The sequence below is a fragment of the Tursiops truncatus genome, chromosome 3 (assembly GCF_011762595.2).
Source record: "Tursiops truncatus isolate mTurTru1 chromosome 3, mTurTru1.mat.Y, whole genome shotgun sequence".
NCBI classification, from domain to species: Eukaryota; Metazoa; Chordata; class Mammalia; order Artiodactyla; family Delphinidae; genus Tursiops; species Tursiops truncatus.
This window is the reverse complement of record NC_047036.1, coordinates 65,680,185-65,705,987: the sequence shown is the minus strand read 5'-3', so window position 1 is coordinate 65,705,987 and position 25,803 is coordinate 65,680,185. Positions and strand designations below refer to the sequence as shown.

The window sequence follows — 25,803 nt, the reverse complement described above, 5'->3', positions numbered from 1 at the left end:
AATAAAAATATGCTTGTGTAATTTTACAGCTTCTAAAATATTTCAACATATTTTTTTCTCTCTCTGAAGCATATGCATATTTAAGATGATCACCACTATCAAATCTATTGACCTTTCAAATACCCTATTAGCTCTTCTGAAAAAACATAAAAGTAAGAAGGCAAATGCATCTTATCTGAGGAATAATTTCATATTCTGTGTTTGGATAATTTTGAAGAGTTATAAGTACCTAGAGAGAGAAATTATTTCTCAGAGAAATAGGAAATAATCTGTAGAAACTATCTTTAATGCAACTATAGAAAAACTTATAAGAAAACATGCAAAAAAATAAATATACAAATGAACTTCTTTACAAAATAGAAAGAGACTCACAGACTTCAAAAACAAATTTATTGTTACCAAAGGGGAAAGGTAGGATGGGGGGGATAAATTAGGAGTTTGGGATTAACATATACACACTACTATATATAAAATAGCTAACCAACAAGGCCCTACTGTATGGCACAGGGAACTCAATATTCTGTAATAACCTATATGGGAAAAGAATCTGAAAAAGAATGGATATATGTATATGTATAACTGAATCACTTTGTAGTACACCTGAAACTAACACAACATTGTAAATCAACTATACTCCAATATAAAATAAATATATTAAAAAAATAATAAAGTATGTCTACTGATAAAACATCTAGTAAAAAGTATTCTAAATTTCATTACAATGAAAAGATGCCTGTCTGAAAATATTTAATAGAATTTATTGATTCAATTCATTTAGTCCAAAAATGCTTAATGCGCATTTACTATGTGCCAGGCACTATTCTAGGCACGAGGGATACAACCATTAGACAAAAATGCCAGCCTTATGGAGCCTTGATTCAAGTGCTGACATCTTAGATAACCTTTCAGATACCCTCTTAGTATGTTACTCCATCTGTGAATGCTGCATTGGTTAGTGTTTCAAAATATTTCATTCTTGAGAGGAAAAAAACATGTGAAAGGAAATTATTTCTATTTGTGCCTCTCCTTTAAAAAATATGTTTTGTAAAAAAAAAGGTATTAGTTTAAGAAGAAAAATTTACTTGAACATTTCCTATAACAGTCAATGTGAAATTCTGACTGCCTATTTAGAACTTCAATCCTAGAAAAACAATTTGGTCACCGGTTTTGAATTTTGTGCTGCAGGAAGCACAGCTGTAAGCAGTCAATGCTCCTTTAAAAACTTCAGTGACCAGGGATAAAAGCCATGAAAATAATAAAATTCAGCAAGGATACAGATGAGCAACATAATATGGCATAAAAAGTGAGCAGGCCAACATGACCAAAAAGCAAGGAATTGTTCTCAGACAGGTAGAATCCAAGAAAGCATCACTTTAACACCATTTATGGGTAGGTGAAGATGTAAGTAAGGAAAGAAAATTCTTTACTTTGGATCCTTATGTATAATGAACCAAAAGACTGCATATCCTAAGTTTGTGTCAGAGCTGAGAAGACACACAGACGTAATAAGTCATCATATCACGGACCCACTTTTCCACTTCATTCTTTAAAAATCATTTTTCTACTGAGCTCTGTCACATAATCTCCATATAGGTCACCAAACATATCAGTGTTTAGAACAAATATAGGTGGATATAATTATTTGATAATAAATGCATTAAAAAGTTTAATTTACTCTTCAATGAACTTTACCCCAGAGATGGGTGATATAAGTTTCTTACCGCTGACTGCAATTCTTATGAAAGTCAAATAACAGTCATCGATCATTAACCCACTTTGTGACTTAACCCTGTGATATAATCCTCTATAATGTTGAAGTGATGATAGACCACATGATAATTAGACCCCAAAACATTCATTAGATAAAACACTGCTAATGGAAAAGAAATCAGTGAGTTTAGTGTGTGGGAGATTAAAAGGAACCCCACATCCTTTTAATTTCACTCAAATGAAAAGAGAAAAAAAAATATCCAAATTGAAGGTTGCAGAAATCAAAAAGTTGTACAAAAAACAGGATGAGGTATAGGAAGGAAATTCATTTTCATGTTTCAATTATTTAATTGTTTCAATTTCTTAATTATCTTATTGTCTATCTGTAAAGTGCCAAACCAAATTATATTTATGTATAAGACAACTAAACATGGAAACAATGTTATATTATTTGATTACGTATTTTGTCCCTGAAATTCACACGTGAGTAATAAAAGGCATTAAACATTTGTGAGATTTAAAACTTCAATATCTTTGAAAATAAATGACCAGATCCAGTGCACTATAAAATTTTCTGTTTGAAAGCTTGTTTAGTACAGGAAGCCAAAAGATTAACAATCCACCAAGGGATACAGAAGTTTGATATCACATTTTTGTCACACTAAATTTCATTAGCTGAAAAACAAATGGTAAAACATACTGCATTTATGATCAACGCCAACAAGTAAATATGAAACTGGAGTTTTCATTAAAATATATGCTAACTCTAAAATGAGTAGTTTCCTTTCTTCTTTTTCCTAACCAATTTTATATATTTCAGGCATCCTTTCATTCTTTCTTTCAGAGAATATCCATCAAGGCATGTATGTCCTATGTACTGATAGAAATACTTATGAACAGTGGTTGGCAAATCAGATGTGTACTTTGCTCTCAATGAATGTAGGCTAGTGAAACAATATTCATGTTAACAATATTAAGAACAACTGCCAGCACATTTTGTATGACATAAACAAAATGTTCCATAAATGTAAAGTTAACTTAAATTTCTGGTTAAATTAAGATTTAACCACGGTATTCTTTTTCTTTTCCCAGTCCTTAATGATATAAAAAAAAGTTCAAACAACGTATTATTGTTCTTTGTCCTGGTGAATGAGGTTTACTGACTACATCAAAATCTAATATTTTTCTTTGATAATTAAGGTTCTTAAAATACCTCAAGGTCATTCGTCTGACCACAACTTCTTGTTATACAGAATAAACCATTTGTTAATTGGAAATATCTAAGTTATAAATTCCTTACATACAACCAACCACATCACCTAGGACCTGCCTCCTGGGCTGTGCTGTTGGAATTGCTCTTTTCTCCCTGAAAACTGGCATTAGACTACTGCCATGGTCTTCAACCCTGTGTACCATTTACCCCAAAACAGAGTTATTGTCACTTGGGTATACCTTCACCAGCATACATAGAGCTAACCTGACAAATTTTCCTCCAGTCCTGCACTGCAATAACCAACCAACCACTGAATTCTCTTACATAGAAATTTACAGCTTAAATAGATACCATAACAGGTACTACAAACATTATCCTTGAAATTTCTTTATTTTACAGTAATACTTATATTACCATTCCTCATTCTCTGTCATAAAAAAATGAGTAATAAAAACCAAAACCCTGTAAATACAAATTCAGTTTGACTACGTTGTATAACAGAATTTGTAACACTCAAGAAGAAAACAAAACTTCACAATGTATTGTGATTTTAAAAGGTGATATAATAATTATTACAGTAATAAATTTTAGGGGAATATTTCAAAAGTTGATAGAAGATACAAATAGCACATAAATTAACATGACAAAATTATTTTACCTAAAACATCATTTACAACATAACCCTAGAAATGACTATTTCATAACTGTAGAAATAGCTTTTTAAATCTTTCAATAAAACACTTTAGAAGTATATTATCAACAAAATTTTGCTATATGAGTAAAACGTAATTCTAGATATTTTGACTTTACACCTGCAATGTTCCATAAATGATTTCAGGGTCATTAACCTCTTTAAAAAGATTATTACCAAAGATTAAAAAAAGCAAAAGTCTATTTCATAAAATAACAGCCAAAATCCCATAAATGGGTTTGAACTTTGGTTTACAAAGTTTTAGGCTATTAGTTCTGCTTCATTTTGTTACAAATGTAGTACATGTTCACTGGAAAATAATTCAACAATATAAGTATATGAAATAAAAAGAACACCACCACCACCCCACTCTCCCAAGCCTTGGCCCAGCCAATCCACCTTCCTATGCCTCCCAGTATTTCCCTGGGGTCCTAAGAAAAGATACATTTAAAAAGTACTATTTATGTTTTGTATAAAGAGATCATTTTAAAAACTCTGACCAACTCCAAGAACTAAGACTCAAATGGTTATTTCTCTATCCTTCTATTAATATTACTTACAGAAAATAATATTAATATTACAAATCTGTGTGTAAATCAGACAGCAATAACAAGTAAAAGCAATCATGTTCATTTTAACCAATATCTATTAAAGAAACACTTTAATTTGAAGTATCACTGAGGACTGAAGAATAGCACATTATTGAAATTTTTCTTTAAAAAATTTGCTTTTAACATTACCTGTCCCAGTCCATGCTGACTGACCATCAGTAAGTGTAATAACAAAACCAGATCCTAGTGTTTTTTCCCAAGCAACTTGTAGAAAATGAATTATATCAGGTTCAGAAGCAAGATAGATTCTGTTTACTTTTCTCTCCATTTCTGATCACCTGTTATAAAAGAAAAAAAATATTTTTGCAAGAAACTGTGACTATCAAATAACGATGCTTTCTGTACTGGTCTCTCAGCTATACAAAGCACCAAGGAAACAAGTAAAACAAAAAGCTATATAATAGCCAACCATCAAACTCAGTAAATCACAGTTCTGTTCAATACTGATTCACAGTTTTTACAGATAAAAGCAGAGGCTCATAAATGATTTGCCCAAGTTGTGTAGCTGAATAAAAATTACCACCTCCAACAATATGAAGATCACATTTTCCCCAAAGCCTCTTTCTCTATGACAAATAGTCACAAGAACTTGTGTGAGTGATCTGGGAATAATCGCAGGACTGGAATCTGATTATAATTAGTGAGGATAAATTGGATCAAGTTCTTAGTCTCTGTCTGGAGAAAGACTGTGTAAATGAAAAAGGAGAGTAGCATAAAGATTTGGAAAAGAAAATCTCAGAACCCAAGAGTTGGCCATATCTATCACATCTTCTCTAAGAAAGGGGCTCCCAGGACTCACTCTGTCCACTGAGATAGAAGTACCCTGTAATGGAGATGGATTATATCAAGCTATCACAGCCTGAGGCTAATAAACTTTTTGCATTTTTAAAACTTTATATTGAAGTATTATACCCAGGCAAAAGTACAGATATCTAAAACCTAACTTGGAAGTTTTATAATTGAGCAAATCCATGTAAGCAGTACCTAGATCAGGAATCAGAACATTACCACCCCAGAACTCATTCTCACAACACCCCTTTTCCAGTCTCTGTGTCCCCAAATAACCACTTTCCTAACAGATTAGAATTTTGAGTATCTTTGTACTTTCATGTAGATATAATCATACAGCACATTTTATTTTGTATCTGGCTTCTTTTATGGAACATTACGTTTCAGAAATGCTTCTTAGAATTGTAGATCATGCTCATAGTTGTATAATATTCCATTATGTGGGTATAGTACAATTTATTTATCCATTCGACAGGCATTTGAGTACTTTCCAGGTTTTGACTAGCATAAATAGTGCTTCCATAAATATGCTAGCAATATCCAGGCTTTTCTGTTGGGCATATACCTATGAGTACATAACCATGAGTGAAATTTCTGGACCAGAGGATATGCATATGTTCAGTTTTAGTAGTACACAACCAAAAACTTTCTAAAAGGTTTGTACCAATTTAAACACTTGGTATGTCAGTTCTGATCACTCCATATCCTTACAAACATTTCTCATCTTTTTTTTTTTTTTTTTTTTTTTTTTTGCGGTACACGGGCCTCTCACTGTTGTGGCCTCTCCCGTTGCAGAGCACAGGCTCCGGACGCGCAGGCTCAGCGGCCATGGCTCACGGGCCCAGTCGCTCCACAGCATGTGGGATCTTCCTGGACCGGGACACGAACCCGTGTCCCCTGCATGGACAGGCGGACTCTCATCTTTTTAATTTTAGCCATTTTGGTGGGTATGTAGTATTACACAATGGTTTATTCACATTTCCCTGATAATTAATGATGCTGAGTCCTTTTCATATCTTGATTGTGCATTTGAACATCCTGTTTTGTGGAGTATCTGTTAAATCTTGCTAATGTTCTTATTCAGTTGTATTTTTCTTATTGATGTTCTTACTGATATATTATTTTCTTTTTGTTTTGTTCTTTACTTTTTGGATTATGAATCCTTTTACAGATATATGTACAGTTCTACCATTCTGTAAGTTATCTTTTCACTCTCATAATGGTAACTTTGGATGAAAAGAAGTTCTTAATTTTCATGAAGTTAAAATTTATCAAAATCTGTGTGTTATAGTTATACTTTTTCTGTACTACTTAAGAACTCTTTGGTCACCAAGATGTTCTCCTACGTTTATCTAAGAGCTTTATAATTGTACCTCTCACACTTAGATCTACAATCCATCTGGAATTGATTTTTGTACATCAATTGTCAGGAGGGATCAAAATATATTTTTTCCACATGGATATCAAATTGACCAAGTATTATTTATTAAAGACTACCCTTTCCTACTGCAATGCTGTTACTTTTGTCATAAATCATTTGACCGAATATGTGTACAAGGTTCAATTTTTGTTTTGTTCATTCTTTGCAGGTGTGCAATTTCAAATATTATACACTTGGCTTGTCAAGGTTACACTGAATAGTGATTCTGTTACTGTGATCCAGCACATTTATAATCTCTTGCTGACCCTGCCATTTAAAAGTTTAATAAACCTTGCTTCTGAGTATTAAAATCATTTATGTAAAATGTTGAGCAGAACAAGCTCAAGCATAAACTTCTGTGGCTTGCCATTAGAAACAAGCCTCTCTTAGACATCAATCACTACTACTAGGCGGGTGTACTGCTGACACCTCCATTTAAGTCACAAGGATATCAAGATGGTCCTTCGTAAAACCTACTTACTCTGCAAGTCTAGGAGTGCTATTAAAAAAAAGAAAAGAAGGGGCTTCCCTGGTGGCGCAGTGGTTGAGAGTCCGCCTGCCCATGCAGGGGACATGGGTTCGTGCCCCGGTGCGGGAAGATCCCACATGCCACGGAGCGGCTGGGCCCGTAAGCCATGGCTGCTGAGCCTGTGCGTCCAGAGCCTGTGCTCCGCAACGGGAGAGGCCACAACAGTGAGAGGCCCTCGTACAGAAAAGAAAAGAAAAGAAAAGAAGAGGAGGGGAGGGGAGGGGAGGGGAGGGGAGGGGAGGGGAAAGAAATTAAGACAGACATTTTTCTTAGTGATCCCACTCTCATTTCTACTGATTACAAGTTATTTTCCTATTAATTCGAAAACTGTTCTTCCAGTAATTCACTCTAGAATCTTGCCCAGATTGACCTCAAACTTACCAGACTACAATATGCCACATACTATTTAGTTCAAAGCAAAAAACTATATTTTTTCTAATACTGGAATATCCTTTGCCCATGTACACTTCATTAAGAGATACTTAAGCTATAGATGCTAACAAAACTAAAGGAATACCCTAAAAATTACAAATATGCAAAGAAAAAACATTATAAAAAGTCAAAATGAGGAACAAAGCACACATTTCAAAGATGAAAAACTAGAGAGAATTATTCTTTAATCACATAGCATGAATCTCTTACTAGGTGACCCTAAAAAAGGTAAGAGTATAAAATTGCCTCAAATTTTTATGACCAATATAAATACTATGTTGTGACAATCCAAAGGTAAATTATTAATTGACATTTCATTGATAACTAATAAGTTTTAATAAAAGCCAAATTTTTAAATCATTTTAATTTGCTTTCTCAATTTAAAACTATTATGTTCTCCTAAATAAAGCATCATATTTTTCTCAATTAACGAATGAATATGAAAATCAAAACAACTCATTCTGTCAGAACTCTTCACAAAACAAAACTAACTTCTCTATCTTCTGGGGGATGAGAGGCATGCTTAATTATAGAAGGCTAGAGCTGTACTATCTTACAGAAAAAAGCACAAGGAAGCAGAGAAACTTCCAGAATGATAGAAAAAAATCTAAAATTAACAGTGTAATGAGATTGCTTCAAGATGGTGGAGTAGAAGGACATGCTCTTACTGCCTCTTGCGAGAGCACCAGAATCACAACTAAATGCTGAACAATCATCGACAGGAAGACACTGGAATTCACCAAAAAAGATACCACACATCCAAAGACAAAGGAAAAGCCACAGTGAGAAGGTAGGAGGGGCACAATCACAATAAAATCAAATCCAATAACTGCTGGGTAGATGACTCACAAACTGGAGAACACTTATACCACAGAAGTCCACCCACTGGAATGAAGGTTCTGAGCCCCATGTCAGGCTTCCCAACCTGGGGGTCCAGCAATGGGAGGAGGAATTCCTAGAGAATCAGACTTTGAAGGCAGGTGGGATTTGATTGCAGGACTTTGACAGGACTGGGGGAAACAGAGACTCCACTCTTGGAGGGCACACACAAAGTAGTGTGCGCATCGGGGTGCAGGGGAAGGAGCAGTAACCCCACAGGAGATTGAAACAGACCTACCTGCTAGTGTTGGAAAGTCTCCTGCAGAGGCAGGGCGTGGCTGTGTCCTACCGTGAGGACAAGGACACTGGCAGCAGAAGTTCTGGGAAGTACTCCTTGGCATGAGACCTCCCAGAGTCTGCCATTAGCCCCACCAGAGAGCCCAGGTAGGCTCCAGTGTTGGGTCGCCCCAGGCCAAACAACCAACAGGAAGGGAACCCAGCCCCACCTATCAGCAGACAAGTGGATTAAAGTCTTACTGAGCACTGCCCACCTGAGCAACAGCCAGCTCTACCTACCACCAGTCCCTCCCATCAGTAAACTTGCACAAGCTTCTTAGATAGCCTCATCCACCAGAGGGCAGAGAGCAGAAGCAAGAAGAACCACAATCCTGCAGCATGTGGAACAAAAACCACATTCACAGAAACATAGACAACATGAACAGTCAGACAGATTTGTACTGCATGAAGGAAAAATATAAAACCCAAGAAAAACAACTAAATGAAGTAGAGATAGGCAACCATCCAGAAAAAGAATTCAGAACAATGATGGTGAAGATGATCCAGGACCTCGGAAAAAGAATGGAGGCAAAGATCGAGAAGATGCAAGAAATGTTTAACAAAGATCGAGAAGAATTAAAAAACAAACAAACAGAGATCAACAATACAATAACTGAAATGAAAACTACACTAGAAGGAATCAATATTAGAATAACTGAGGCAGAAGAACGGATAAGTGACCTGGAAGACAGAATGGTGGAATTCACTGCTGCAGAATAGAATAAAGAAAGAAGAATGAAAAGAAATGAAGACAGCCTAAGAGACCTCTGGGACAACATTAAATGCAACAACATTCACATTATAGGGGTCCCAGAAGGAGAAGAGAGAGAGAAAGGGCCCGAGAAAATATCTGAAGAGATTATAGTCGAAAACTTCCCTAACATGGGAAAGGAAATAGCCACCAAAGTCCAGGAAGTGCATAGAGTCCCATACAGGATAAACCCAAGGAGAAACATGCCAAGACACATAGTAATCAAACTGGCAAAAATTAAAGACAAAGAAAAATTATTAAAAGCAGCAAGGGAAAAACGACAAATAACATACAAGGGAACTCCCATAAGGTTAAGAGCTGATTTCTCAGCAGAAACTCTACAAGCCAGAAGGGAGTGGCATGATACACTTAAAGTGATGAAAGGGAAGAATCTACAACCAAGATTACTCTACCCGGCAAGGATCTCATTCAGATTCAATGGAGAAATCAAAAGCTTTACAGACAAGCAAAAGCTAAGAAAATTCAGCACTGCCAAATCAGCTCTACAACAAATGCTAAAAGGAACTTCTCTAAGTGGGAAACACAACAGAAGAAAAGGACCTACAAAAACAAACCCAAAACAATTAAGAAAAATGCTAATGGGAACATACATATCGATAATTACCTTAAACGTGAGTGGATCAAATGCTCAAACCAAAAGAAACAGGCTCGCTGAATGGATACAAAAACAAGACCCATCTATATGCTGTCTACAAGAGACCCACTTCAGATCTAGGGACACATACAGACTGAAAGTGAGGGGATGGAAAATGATATTCCATGCAAATGGAAATCAAAGAAAGCTGGAGTAGCAAAACTCATATCAGATAAAATAGACTTTAAAATAAAGAATGTTACAAGAGACAAGGAAGGACACTACATAAAGATCAAGGGATCAATCCAAGAAGAAGATATAACAATTATAAAAATATATGCACCCAACATAGGAGCACCTCAATATATAAGGCAACTGCTAACATCTATAAAATAGGAAATCAACAGTAACACAGTAATAGTGGGGGACTTTAACACCTCACTTGCAACAATGGACAGATCACCCAAACAGAAAATTAATAAGGAAACACAAGGTTTAAATGACACAACAGACCAGATAGATTTCATTGATATTTATAGGACATTCCATCCAAAAACAACAGATTACACTTTCTTCTCAAGTACACACGGAACATTCTCCAGGATAGATCACATCTTGGGTCACAAATCAAGCCTCAGTAAATTTAAGAAAACTGAAATCATATCAAGCATCTCTTCTGACCACAACGCTATGAGATTAGAAATCAATTACAGGGGAAAAAAAACGTAAAAGACACAAACATATGGAGGCTAAACAATACGTTACTAAATAACCAAGAGATCACTGAAGAAATCAAAGAGGAAATTAAAACATACCTAGAGATAAATGACAATGAAAACACGATGATCCAAAACCTATGGGATGCAGCAAAAGCAGTTCTAAGAGGGAAGTTTATAGCAATACAAGCCTACCTCAAGAAACAAGAAGAATCTTAAATAATCTAACCTTACACCTAAAGGAACTAGAGAAACAACACACAAAACCCAGTTAGCATAAGGAAAGAAATCATAAAGGTAAGAGCAGAAATAAATAAATAGAAACAATAGCAAAGATCAATACAATTAAAAGCTGGTTCTTTGAGAAGATAAACAAAATTGATAAGCCATTAGCCAGACTCATCAAGAAAAAGAGGGAGAGGACTCAAATCAATAAAATTAGAAATGAAAAAGGAGAAGTTACAATAGACACCACAGAAATACAAAGCATCCTAAGAGACTACTACAAGCAACTCTATGCCAATAAAATGGACAACCTGGAAGAAATGGGCAAATTCTTAGAAAGGTATAACCTTCGAAGTCTGAACCAGGAAGAAATACAAAATATGAACAGACCAATCACAAGTAATGAAATTGAAACTGTGATTAAAAATCCTCCAACAAACAAAAGTCCAGGACCAGATGGCTTCACAGGTGAATTCTATCAAACATTTAGAGAAGAGCTAACACCAATCCTTCTCAAACTCTTCCAAAATATTGCAGAGGAAGGAACACTCCCAAATTCATTCTATGAGGCCAACATCACTCTGATACCAAAACCAGACAAAGGTATCACAAAAAAGAGAAAATTATAGACCAATATCAATGATGAACATAGATGCAAAAATCCTCAACAAAATACTAGCAAACAGAATCCACCAACACATTAAAAGGATCATACACCATGATCAAGTGGGATTTATCCCAGGGATGCAAGGATTCTTCAACAGACGCAAGTCAATCAAAGTGATACACCATATTAACAAATTGAAGAAGAAAAACCATATGATCATCTCAATAGATGCAGAAAAAGCTTTCAAAAGAATTCAACACCCATTTATGATAAAAACTCTCCAGAAAGTGGAAATAGAGGGAACCTACCTCAACATAATAAAGGTTGTATACGACAAACCCACAGCAAATATCATTGTCAATGGTGAAAAACTGAAAGCATTTCCGCGAAGATGAGTAACAAGACAAGGATGTCTACTCTTGCCACTATTATTCAACATAGTTTTGGAAGTCCTAACCATGGCATTCAGAGAAGAAAAAGAAATAAAAGGAATAAAAATTGGAAAAGAAGAAGTAATACTGTCACTGTTTGCATATGACATGATACATAGAGAAACCTACAGATGCCACCAGAAAACTACTAGAGCTAATCAATGAATTTGGTAAAGTTACAGGATACAAAATTAATGCACAGAAATCTCTTGCACTCCTATACACTAATGACGAAAAATCTGAAAGAGAAATTGAGGAAACATTCCCATTTACCACTGCAGCAAAAAGAATAAAATACCTAGGAATAAACCTACCTAGGGAGACAAAAGACCTGTATGCAGAAAACTATAAGACACTGATGAAAGAAATTAAAGATGATACAAACAGATGGAGAGATATACCATGTTCTTGGATTGGAAGAATCAATATTGTGAAAATGACTATACTGCCCAAAGCAATCTACAGATTCAATGCAATCCCCATCAAATTACCAATAGCATTTTTACAGAACTAGAAAAAAAATCTTCAAATTTGTATGGAGACACAAAAGACCCCGAATAGCCAAAGCAGTCTTGAGGGGAAAAAACAGAGCAGGAGGAATCAGACTCCCTGGCTTCAGACTACACTACAAAGCTACAGTAATCAAGACAATATGGTACTGGCACAAAAACAGAAATAGAGATCAATAGAACAAGATAGAAAGCCCAGAGATAAACCCATGCACCTATGATCAACTAATCTATGACAAAGGAGGCAAGGATATACAATGGAGAAAAGACAGTCTCTTCAATGAGTGGTGCTGGGAAAACTGGGCAGCTGCATGTAAAAGAATGAAATTAGAACACTCCCTAACACCATACACAAAAATAAACTCAAAATGGATTCGAGGGCTTCCCTGGTGGCGCAGTGGTTGAGAGTCTGCCTGCCAATGCAGGGGACACGGGTTCGTGCCCCGGTCCGGGAAGATCCCACATGCTGCGGAGTGGCTAGGCCCATGATCCATGGCCACTGAGCCTGCACGTCCGGAGCCTGTGCTCCACAACAGGAGAGGCCACGACAGTGAGAGGCCCACGTAACCCAAAAAAAAAAAAAAAAATGGAAATGGATTCGAGACCTAAATGTAAGACCAGACACTATAAAACTCTTAGAGGAAAAGATAGGAAGAACACTCTTTGACATAAATCACAGCAAGATCTTTTTTGACCCACTTCCTAGAGTAATGGAAATAAAAACAAAAATAAACAAATGGGACCTAATGAAACTTCAAAGCTTTTGCACAGCAAAGGAAACTATAAACAAGACGAAAAGACAACCCTCAGAATGGGAGAAAATATTTGCAAATGAATCAATGGACAAAGGATTAATCTCCAAAATATATAAACAGCTCATGCAGCTCAATATTAAAAACACAAACCCAATCCAAAAATGTGCAGAAGACCTAAATAGACATTTCTCAAAAGAAGACATACAGATGGCCAGGAAGCACATGAAAAGCTTCTCAACATCACTAATTATTAGAGAAATGCAAATCAAAACTACAAGGAGGTATCCCCTCACACCAGTTAGAATGGGCATGATCAGAAAATCTACAAACAACACATGCTGGAGAGGGTGTGGAGAAAAGGGAACCCTCTTGCACTGTTGGTGGGAATGTAAATTGATACAGCCACTATGGAGAACAGTATGGAGGTTCCTTAAAAACCTAAAAATAGAATTACCATATGACCCAGCAATCCTGCTACTGGGCATATACCCAGAAAAAAACATAATTCAAAAAGACACGTGCATCCCAATGTTCACTGCAGCACTATTTACAATAGCTAGGTCATGGTAGTAACCTAAATGCCCATCGACAGATGAATGGATAAAGAAGATGTGGTACATATACACAATGGAATATTACTCAGCCATAAAAAGGAACGAAATCGGGTTATTTGTAGAGACGTGGATGAATCTAGAGACTGTCATACAGAGTGAAGTAAGTCAGAAAGAGAAAAAAATATCGTATATTAACGCCTATATGTGGAAACTCGAAAAATGGTACAGATGCACGGGTTTGCAGGGCAAAAACTGAGACACAGATGTAGAGCACAAATGTATGGACACGAAAGGGGGAAAGCAGCGTGGGGTGGGGGTGGGGGTGGGGGTGTGATGAACTGGCAGATTGGGACTGACATGTATACACTAAAATGTATAAAATGGACAACTAATAAGAACCTGCTGTATAAAAAAATGAATAAAATAAAATTCCAAAATTCGAAAAAAAAAAAACAGTGTAAGATACCTCTAAATTGGTAAGTTAGCAATAATTCTAATATCTACCTAACGTTTACTCAGAAAATTATTCTTCTTCCCAGAAGAAAAAGACAGTTATAAAATAACCATACTTGTAGCCACATCAATTATATTAATAGTTTTTAAATATGAAATTTGTAGATTTTACATCATAATTACTGAAAAAATATAATTATTTTTAAATATTTCACTTAATCAAAAATTTTTCCTACATTGAGGTCTTCTTTGCCTAGATGTACTTAATTCTGAAATGCTTCATCCACTTGTAAATATTTTCTTTAGATCAATTAGTCAATACACTTAACATGCAGTAAATTATCCACATGGTCTGCAATTCTTAAATTCGAAAATTACTGGAAAATATGTGTTACTGTTTTTCTATGCCAATCATTGAAAAAGACATACTTAGAGGCTTACATAATTCTAATGGGCCCAAAACCACAATTCTGGGAGGGAAGAAGGTAATGGAAACTACTGATGAAGTTTTTTGCCTGTATAGAATTTATATGCACACACAAAGATACACACACACTTACACAGATTATTTTTTCTTAAATGTGGCGGAAGAACCCTGGCTATTTTTAGCATTAATGAAACTTAGAATTACTCTAAAACAGCAATTGGTTTCACTGTTATTTCTTAGCACGTTTGAAACAAGTGACAAATTTCTAATTATAGAAACAAGTTAATTTGAAATTCAATATTCCAGATGCCTATCAGTAAATCCTACTTTCACAATCATATAAAAGGCTTTAATCATAATAATGTTAAAAAAGACATTTAGGGGTCAGATTAGTTCTAACATCTTTGAATTATTCATGTTTCAAATATTTTCCAATTTTCTGATTAACTCTAGATACTCATCACAGAAACTAAACGATTTTATTTTAAAGATTCTATTCTAGTTAACTCAGATTTGAAATTTTGGATGCTACCTGTGGGCCACGCTTAGGGACTTAACATATTAATAGCTCAAATGTGACAACTCAGTATCCTATAAGTATTTTATGCCTCAATAGCCTTATAAATGTTTTTTTTATATCAACTGAGTCTTAATTTCCTGATAATATACTATTTGAACCAGCTTTGAAAGCACTTCATTCTTTTACTTACTGAGGTCATCCTCTCATTAAATATCAAATACAAAACATCTAAGACTCCACCATAGAAACAGGAAAAAGGATGACTTGTAATGTCTTTTAAGATTCCGTAAGAGCGAATCAAGGATCTCTTTGCTTTCACCAGCACTGTAAATGGGAATAGTCAGCCATGGGTTTTTTGCCCCAAGACTAGTACTTGAAGAAAGGGGATGGAATTTTCAGAAGGAATGATTGATTAGGGCCATAAGAAAGCCTGTGTTTTGTTTTCTAAGGGCACTAAAGGTCAGACTAGTATCAGCACCTCTCCCAGCCAGAGCCAAGGATCTAAGACAAGCCTGCAGGTGGAAACAGTTGGGTCCCACCCCAATTTGTACATCAGTAGCTTTATTGAGAGCTCAGAACAGTTGAGAATTGAGAAGCTTATCTTTAGTACTTTGTGTCTTTGATACTTGGCTTCTCTCTTAGAAGAGAAATAAGTTGTTGGCTGATGTGATCTAGACTCTGAACAAATACCATTCACAGTTGCTTCTGAATAAACAAGACACTTTTTAAATTAGTTTACAAAGAATTTTGTATGCCCTTTTGGATGCTGATAAGAAGCAATGCAGAAGCCAATTCTCTTAGGTCAGCTCAAGTTAGTGACAACACTGTATCATTGATAACACCATTTTGAACTTGAGCTTCTTTTATTTTCCTATATAGTGAGTTATGGCTTCCTTTCAAGCTGCTTGGGCTGCAGGTGTTCAAACTTCTGCAGCTCTGCCAAGGAGTCCTACTTATGGATCAGAAAGGGCTAAAAGCATGTTTCTAATGAAGCAATTAACTTAAGTGCCCCCTTGTTGAGAAAAGTAGGCTGATAACTAAAGTGAGTTCAGAATAAAGATTAGCACACAGCACATGCTGTTAATAGTCTGTAATTAGATTCCTGATCACATTATTTTGTTTGACCTTCCTTTTTTTAAAAATGAGGAAAAGAAAAAAATATAAATTGTAAACCAAAAGTGTGGTGATAAATTTTTTTAAAGTTTATCATGTTACAAAAATTCAAGGATATATAAAAAGGAAAGAAAGGTTTATACAACAGCCACTGACTGGGCTACTTAAAGACAAACATCACGTAACAATTTCAGAAAAGAAGACTATTTTATTTGTTCAGAACTTCTTTAAAAGCAGTGACAATTCCTGTTTATCTTATCAGAATTCCCACACTGAGTATTTTTTAATTAATAATTTATTCCTAGCATTTTCATTATTAATAGCATGTCGATTTGCTGGTTGTTATCTATGTGACCAAAGGGTAAATTAAGGTCTTTTCGAAAAATGACCACAAAATCAATTTACCTTTAAATTTCCAAAGCAATTAAAACAAAACTAACCTTCTGTAGAAGAAATGCTTTCCTGAAATAATGTTTTCAAGTTAGAATTTTCTAAACTTTAAGGGTAAAGAATTTACAGGATTCTTAAATACCTTTCTAATTATGTCAGGATTTTCTCCATTCGATTAAATTTGAAATGAAAGTAAGGTGACCATCTGTCCAGGCTTGCCTGAGATTTTCCCGGTTTTAACACTGAAAGTCCCATGTCCTAGGAAATCTCCCAACAACCCCAGGCAAACTAGGATGGTTGGTTAACCTAAGTAAGAGCAAAATATAATTAAGACTGTTGGTATAATCTTGTTCAAACACTTGTAATATACAGCTGATATTCAAGGAAGACATTAAATAAACAATCTGATGCTTCAGGAATAAAGCATTAGAACAATAAAATAAGTCTAAACCTAAAGTATCTTTGCCATGGTTACAGACTATTCTCAATTATCTCTTATGAGTATGGAATGCCAGCTGCTGGCATTCCAAATATATTACTGTTCATTTCCTCTGCTTATCTTTTACAAACACCATTAATAATCATTAGTTTCAGTGATTCGTTCAAATTCCACTTCCTCTCCTTTCTTTTCTCTTACCCAATGAAGTGAGTATTAAAAAACAATAAAATGGCCTGAATAAATTTCCCACATAAAATCTAACACCTAGAATTGGACTCAAAGTTCCAAGACTATGATTTCCTTTATATTCATCAAATGGACACTCTTGATTACAAACAACCTTGGCAGAAAGAATGAGAGTATACTTAACATTTTGGAAACTTTCTAAATGTTCACAACAATACTTCCATTCTGATTGCAGTTTCATATGAGAAAGACACTTAACAGAAATGAAGAAGTAAGATAGTACCTCAAATATAGTATTAGCTTAAGCAACAGTATTTTTTCATTAAGAATTTAACAATTATGATTTCTTAAGCCTCAAAACTTTGACCCTCTCTCATATTTTAATTTCAGAAAGAGTGAAGAGGTTCCTATGAAACACCATCAGTTAAGCTTACACACAGTTGTTGGGCTACACCATGCAGGCCTGCAAGGCCTGTACTTGCCCAGCTTCAAGACCGAAGACAGAGCCTGGAGTCAGTAACAGAGACATGAGTGGTTTAATGTATAAGGGGAGCTTACATGTCTGAAGCAAGATCCTGGAGCAACACCTCACCAAGTGTGGCAGACAGCAGGTAGGATGTGATGGCAGGCTTCGCTCCAGGGGGGTGGGAAGGGGGAGGTTCCCAGTTATAGGGGAAACTGACATCAGGTGGGCTCCTCAACTACCAGGGAAACTAGCAGAGGGGCACCGGCCCCTCACTGCCCCTTGATGTAAACAATCACTAGCTGGGGCAGGGGCACGTATGTAAGAAGGTTAGTCCTGTGAGGAGGGTGTAGGTGAAGCAGGCACTGGTTAAGCAGGGGATGTACAAATCAAGAGAATAGACATCTTGGGTGGCCTGATCAAAAAGATCAAAAGATTCAAGCCTTTTCTACTAGAAAAATGTGCTGCTCAGAACTGAAATGTAACTAAAAGCACTTGCATGGAAAAGAAACAAGACTTGTACTATACGTTTCCCCCACTCACAAATCCACCATTTACTTAAAACTACACCCATTTATCTGCCTATTTTCTAATGGCAAACAAGGGGATGAATGGTAAGACTGGGGTACAAATGAGAGTTAACCCTGAAAAAAAAACCTACAACATATCCTCAATTGGTGACCCTACCTAATTCAGCCAAACAAAAATATTAGGAACCATATGAAATTGCACATTTTTTAACCTATAAAAAAATGGCAATTTCACATGGTTCAAATAATACTAAGTTATAAATGGCACATGATTACTTAACATACCTAACTGGACGAATAATTACATACTTATCTCCCATGCTGTAATTGCTGAGTCTGAGTCATTTTCAAGCACATCCCTGAACATATTGTGGATAACTCTAGTGGGAGGAGATTCCAAGATCAAAGAAAAGATTCAATTCTGAGTCCCCTTATGTGATGCATTCTCAAATTGAATTGAAACTTTGTACCCCTAAAATTTAAATCAAGCCTTGTACAATTTAGAAGAGTACAAGTCCTAACACCAGGAGTGTCTTTTGTTTTTCATGAAGAGCCCCTTTCAATCATACCAGTGCTTATGCTAATGAGGTGACTTAGGGTGGGGTCACTAGATAGCCTCAGGATGTGGCTGGTCACCAGAAAGGCCAAAAGATTAAAGGGTTGGCACTTTCAGCCTCACCCCCACCTCAACTCCAGAGAGGGGTGTGGAGCTGGAGATTGAGCTCTATTAAAACTCTGGAACAAAGAAATTGGGGGAGGGGTGCTTCTGGGTTGGTAAACATATCAAAGTACTGGGAGAGCAGCTTGCCCAGTCAATGCACTGAAGCTCTGCACCCTAACCTATACCTTGTCCTATGCATCTCTTCCAGCTGTTCCTCAGTCGTATCTTTTTTACTGAACCAGTAAATAAAAGTAAAGTGTTTTAGTGTTTTCCTGAGTTCTGTAAGCCATTCTAGTAAATTATCAAACCTGAGGAGATGGTCATGGGAACCCCCAATTTATGGCAGGTCAGAAGTATGGATGACCCGGGACTTGCAACTGGCATCTGAAGTGAAGGCAGTCTTGTGGGACTGAACCCTTTAACCTATGAAAACTGACACTAACTCCAGGTAGGCAGTGTAAGAATTAAATTGAATTTTTGGACACCTAGTTGGTATTGGAGAACTGGAGAATTGGTTATTGGTGCTGGAAAACACCCTAATGTGCCAAACAAAATAGCCTTAGTCCAGCTTTATTTAAGGCTATTGGTGTATATCCTCTACTAAATCGGAAATCAAGTCTTTTGTCCCCAAGCTCTTGGAATAGGGAAACTTTACCTGAGAAATCTGGTCTTTTCTAATGTCACTGGATAAAGAGGCCCAGATTGGCCTCTCACAAAATAAGTGACTTTTGAAATATGACAAGTCATGCATAAATATTTATTTAGATCCTGCCAGACAACAGGTACTATGCTAGGTGCTGGGAATAGACCTATGAATAAAATAGCCATATCCCCTGACCTCAGAACATTTATACTCTCATGAATAGAAAGTCAAATAAACACATGTTACAAAACATTGAGGTTAAGAGCCATAAAGAGGTAGTAAGAGGCAACAGGGGAACCCAGATCAGACACACCCAGACTGCCAGTCTTGGGAAGCTTTCTAGAGGAAATGAGATCTAAGACCTAAAGGCTGAGTAGGAATTCTGAATCCACCCTTGCAACTGCCCTTTTGCTTATGCTATTCCCTCTCCTAAAATATCTACCTCTAGTCTATACCTGTGAATATCTATCCATCCTTTCAAGGTCCAGAAGCATTGAAAGCAGTTATGATCAGCCTCCAAGGATCCCAGCTGTCAATCATCTTATTCCCCAACTGGAGAAAAAAGAAAGAAGGTCTAATATAGGGAAGATATCAGGATCATCATGTTCAGAGAGATTCTTCCAGCTCTTCCTCCCGATGGAAGAGGGCCTGAGCTGAATTATGCCCATTGAATCACTCAACAGTGAGTTTAGAGTATATAGCTTCTGACTCTGAAATGGAATTTTGATAGCTTCAGAATTCTAGTACCACTCTGCTGACTTCCTATGGTTTGACCTCTACAACATTTGAATAAAGCAAGCAATGAAGTTGACCTAGATTAAAAGTCATTTGTTATTAAGGTATCAGAATTTTGGAGGCTGTGCTCCTACAGTGTGGAATGGCAGTGTCTGGCAGCCAATATCTGTAGCAGGCAGCAAAAAAATAAGGTCACATAGCTAAGAAAGAGCCTCTTTGCATTACCATATTAATCAGAAAGATTAATCAATCCATTGTCTTTTTCTGACTACAACAAAACATCAATTTTGAAACTAAATCCTAAAAAGATTCTGAAATAGCACTGAATCAGAGATGTTCATCCTATAAAACAATGAAAGTCATCAACAAAATTCAAACTACAGAGTCATCAGTGATGATTTTTCTCATTAGGAAGAAGTTGGAAATATCACATTCTTTAGAAAATAAAAGAAATAATTATTTTTTAAACAAACACTTTTCCCAAAGAATTAATAAAATAGTAACAAATGAAGCTACTTTGTGGAAGAGAAGTTTAATTTTGCAATGAAGAATTTAAAAAGCTGATCTGAAAAGCCATTCAAAGTTAGTTTCAGAGTCACTTAGTACATAGAACAAAACCAAAACTTTTCCATAAATTGAAATAATGAACTGACATCAATTTGAGGGAAGCCAGTTAAAAAAAGTCCATTCCATTACCAGTCAAACATTCACTGAGGAAGCCAAATAAGAACTCCAGCAGATTAAAAAAAAAAAAAAAAAAAAGGAATGATGCCTTCCCTCAGAAGCTTTTAATCCAGTTACAAGAACACGATAAAATAGAGTTCTACAAAATTATAACTAAAATACAAGGTAGTATATAATTTTGCTAGATGGGAACTAAAGTAATAATAAAAAAGTAAGGAAGAGATACCTTAAATACATGGAAGATGATATATGAAGTTGCTACATTTTATAATGTAAAAAAAAAAAATTACAGGCCCAGAATAAACAAAAACAAGAGATATTAAGAATATGTCCATATGAGGAATCCAATGTTTATAAAATAAAATTCCAATAATAAACTAGTAGATTCACTAAAACAACAACAATGTAATCCAATGCCTTGAAAATTATCTTTAATTGACAAGTGAAACACATATTAGTAAATTCATATCTTCCTGCATGAATACTCCTCTTTGGCCAAGATACAAGAATGTCCAATGAAACATAACAGAAAATATCCACGAAGATGCCCACTGATATAAATGCTTTTGATTTTAAAAAGGGACCTAGCTCCAAACTAAATAAAGATGTACATCAAAATAAATGATCAAATTTTCAAAAACAAAATCATATTAAATTTTTTGTGTCTTTTAGTATGGTATCTTGCTTGCTCAGAAAACACAGACAAACGATGACCATGACCAATTTTACAGAACTGCTGTTATTTGGAAATGCCTAATTTTTGGTTAAACCTTGTTTGGAAATTATCTGTAATAGAGATATCTATTTAACTGATGGCCAATAAGATTCAATCAAGTTAGACTATTCTAGGACATGAAGATCATGGTTAGAGAGTTAGATGAAAACATTCAGTTCAGGTATATCTGGTTTAATATCTAAGGAGGTTCTTAGACTCAGGACAAAATGAAAAAGAAGGTGGTAATAATCTGAGAACAAAAACAACTAGGTAAACACAGAAAAATTAAGGTACATATATAGCTAATTAAAATGTAGGATACAGATAGCACTTTATTAAGTCATTAATTTATCCTAAAAACTCAAGGTATATGGTTGTCAGTGAGGGAGTGGAACAAAAATGAACTAAGCATATGTCATGAACTGTGCTGAGAATTTTACATATATTGTTTTAATCTTCAGAACCATTCTAAAAACAAGAAAACTGAAATTCAGCAGGTGTAGTAAAGATAGAAGTGTATTCAAAACTAGGTCTATCCAACACACTGCCTTAAAAGTGTCTCAACCCTAGACAGCCTCTTTATGAGTCTCATATTTAACTCTACTTCTTAGCTCTCAGCCTCTCTCTGAATTTTCTCATTTTATACTATCAAGGTACTGAATTGCTTTTCCTTATCCTATGAACAAAGTATCACAATGTATTAACACAAATCTAAATCATGACCCGATGTATAACCCAAAATAACCCAGGTACAGACTTCAAATAGTAGAGGGAAAGTTCTTTATACAACTTTACTATACCTTCTCTACAAACAACTGCCTTATTTTAGATTATTCTAACCACAAACAGAATTTTCAAAGTATAGAGCCAATCCTTCTTCTACTAATGAGAACTCATGAAATTCTAAAGAAAAACATTCTTTGAGTCTATATGGTTCAAGACAGGAACTCCTAACATCACTTGTTTTAAAATTAGAGAAGTGAAGAGTTACTAGGGTAATGACAAATTTATGGCCAGTAAACATATCTATATATATAAGTATTCCTCTTCCCTTTCCCCACATTCTGACTTCTTTTATTTCCTAATACAAATTCTGTCTTAAAGCCAAATTTTGAGATATAAATAGAAAAGAATTCATAACCCCCTGGCTTAACCAATACAAAAAAGAACTCATAGCCCATTGGTTGCCTTGGTAAAAGCCATAAACCTCTACATAGGATTACCTATGATATATTCATGCTAAAAAAAAAAAACAATTCAACAGAATCAGATCAAACCTCCGATTTATAGGAAACACAAGGGATGAAGGAACATGTTAAATGGCACTAAAGGGATGCAATCAGCAAAATCTAAACAGTGGGACACTTCATGGGGCAACTGACAGTTTTTTCAACAAATAAACTTCAGTGCAAAAGGGAGAGGAGGGATGGACTATTTAAGTTAAAAGAGACTTAAAAGCCACAAGCAACTGCAATTTAAAGATCTTATTTAAATCTTGACTCAACCAACAAACTATTAAAATTTATGAAGTAGTAATTTGAGGAATTTGAAGACAGATTAGGTACTTGGTAGTACTACGGAATTACTGTTAATTTTTTAAGCTATGTTAATAGAATTGTGGTTATGTTTTCTACAATGTCCTTACTTTTTAAAGATACATGTTAGAATATTTACAGGTGATATGATGTCAGGGATTGTTTAAAAATAATTTAGAAAAGAAGAGTGAAGTTTGAGTAAGATATAAATGAAATGAGATGGGCCATGAGTTGATAATTGTTGTGCTAGATAATAGGAACCCATTATTCTCTCTACTGTTACATATGTTTGAAATTTTCCATAATAAAATGTATAAAAAGAAAATTGGTAAGCTGGGACAAAGTGAGAGAGTGGCATGGACATATATACACTACCAAACATAAAATAGATAGCTAGTAGGAAGCAGCCACATAGCACAAAGAGATCAGCTCGGTGCTTTGTGACCACCTAGAGGGGTGGGATAGGGAGGGTGGGAGGGAGGGAGACGCAAGAGGAAAGAGATATGGGAACATATGTATATATATAATTGATTCACTTTCTTATAAATCAGAAACTAACACCATTGTAAAGCAATTATACTCCAATAAAGATGTTATAAAATAAAAGAAAAAGAGGGAAAAAGAAAAGTGTTTTCAAAAAAGTGTTCTTTGACCATCAGGATAATTGTTTGTATAGGGTACTTCTGTAAAAAAGAAAAAGTCATCTATTAGAAATTTATTCTTACATATATAATTTAATACTTCAAAATTTAGGAGCCTATCTAAAGAAGTATGGAACTCATTATTGGTCCTAGTAAATACTCCTATCTGATAAACATTACACTAGGGATACTAGTGCATAATGCATTGTTGAATTTTATTATACAATAATGAATCAAAGATACTAAGGATAAAAAATCTGTTTTGCATAATCAACTGAAAAGCTGATAATAAAAATACCTGAATTATTTCAATATTTATCGGCTATACATTAATAATTTGGTCTTTGGACTTCCCTGGTGGTCCAGTGGTAAAGAATCTGCTTTCCAATGCAGGAGACGTGAGTTCGATCCCTGGTCGGGAAACTAAGATGCCGCATGCCGCAGGGTAACTAAGGCCATACACCACAACTACTGAGCTCGCACGCCTCAACTAGAGCCCGAGCCCGCGTGCAGCAAACTACAGAGCCCATGCACTCTGGAGCCCATGCACCACAACCAGAGAGAAAGCCCGCACGCCACAACGAAAAAGATCCTGCGTGCCTCAACGAAGATCCCGCGTGCCGCAATTAAGACCCAACGCAGCCAAAAAATAAAAAGAAAATAAATAATAAAATAAAATAAACAAATATTTTAAAAAATAGTAATTTGGTCTTAAGGCCAAAATGTGTAAAAAATTTTAATTGAACAAAATATTCAATATGAATCATAAATATATTCTAAGATTGCACAGAATATCCACAATAAAGAAACCAGAAGTAATAATTGTACTGAAACTTTCCAAAATTTCCCATCCTATGGCACATCATTAGACTCATGACATCTTTGATTTTTTTATCTAAACAATATAAGTCAAATACCTATTATAGTTCCTGGCTCGTAATCAATAAACGATTCTAACTTAAATGGCTGAATTCATTTAATCTGTACCAATTTGAATGACTCTAGTTTATACTTTTCCTCCTCCATTCTCAACTGAAGAGTTCTGTATTATTAGCTGTCACTAAACATTGGTCAGAGAATGCCATCAGTGTCTTGGTCCATGCCCCACCACAATTCAGGTTAAAAGTGTTCATTCACACAACATTTAGAGAGAATTTGTTGATTTTTGTTACCCAATACAGACTCCCTACTGGTAGCAATAAAACTTCGAGTGACCCCCCTCACATCTGCTATTCTTATCCACAGGCTATGAGCAAGCGGACTTTTGGCCCCAAGTTCCAGCAGAACACAGACCCGGGCTAAACCAACATTACATTTTAATCCCCAGTAACTGATTCAAAGATGAGCACGTGATTCAAGTTAGGACAACTAAGGCCAGTAAGGCTCAATTTCAGGACTTTTATTTGCATATAAAGGATAGATACTCTTCTCTACTGGATTTGGTGTTATGATGCTGTAAGACTGGAGCTGTTGGGAACAAAACCAAGAGAGCAGAAAGTAGAACTGAGGGGTGGTCAGATCTGATTTCAGCATCACCAGAATCTAGATCTAACTGTGAATGTTTTAGGTGTGAGGCCAAGAAATTCCTTTTTCCTTAAGCTACCTGTGTCAGTCTTTGGAATCAGGCATATTTCAGGACAAATCTTCATTGTCATTCATTGGTTATGTGAATTATCTCAAAGTACATGCAAAACAGTTGTAAGTAAGCAAATGTATATACTCCATCAGTGGTATAAGTACACACTTTGGGAAACACTCTATTAAACATAATATTCAATACCAAACAGGAAGTTTTACATTTTCAGCTTTATATGCTTCCATTCTTATCAAATCCAAAACACATGGCATTTCAAAAACACTGGGACTTTGTTGTCACTACATAAGAAATAACCAGTAAACAGGTGGTTCAAGAAGACAACTGGTAAATATTTTGCATAAGGCGCTAATGATTCTAGAAAAAAAAATCATAATATGT

The 25,803-nt window shown here is 35.5% G+C and overlaps 1 protein-coding gene across 7 annotated transcripts in view; it reads right to left on the bottom strand.

Annotated features, from left to right (window-relative positions):
- Nucleotides 1-25,803, bottom strand: part of XRCC4 (X-ray repair cross complementing 4) — a 389,471-nt gene that overhangs the window by 357,804 nt on the left and 5,864 nt on the right. For 6 of the 7 annotated variants that reach the window (XR_012330745.1, XM_019929741.3, XM_073802272.1 and 3 more), the window contains one exon: nucleotides 4,355-4,503. Coding sequence is in view for 6 of the 7 variants with exons in the window: in XM_019929741.3 (XP_019785300.1) it covers nucleotides 4,355-4,493 (139 nt within the window). In the remaining variant the exon portion in view is untranslated. Of the gene's footprint in view, nucleotides 1-4,354; nucleotides 4,504-16,738; nucleotides 16,866-25,803 lie in introns of those variants that run through there. The other variant, XM_019929740.3, reaches the window with a different exon arrangement.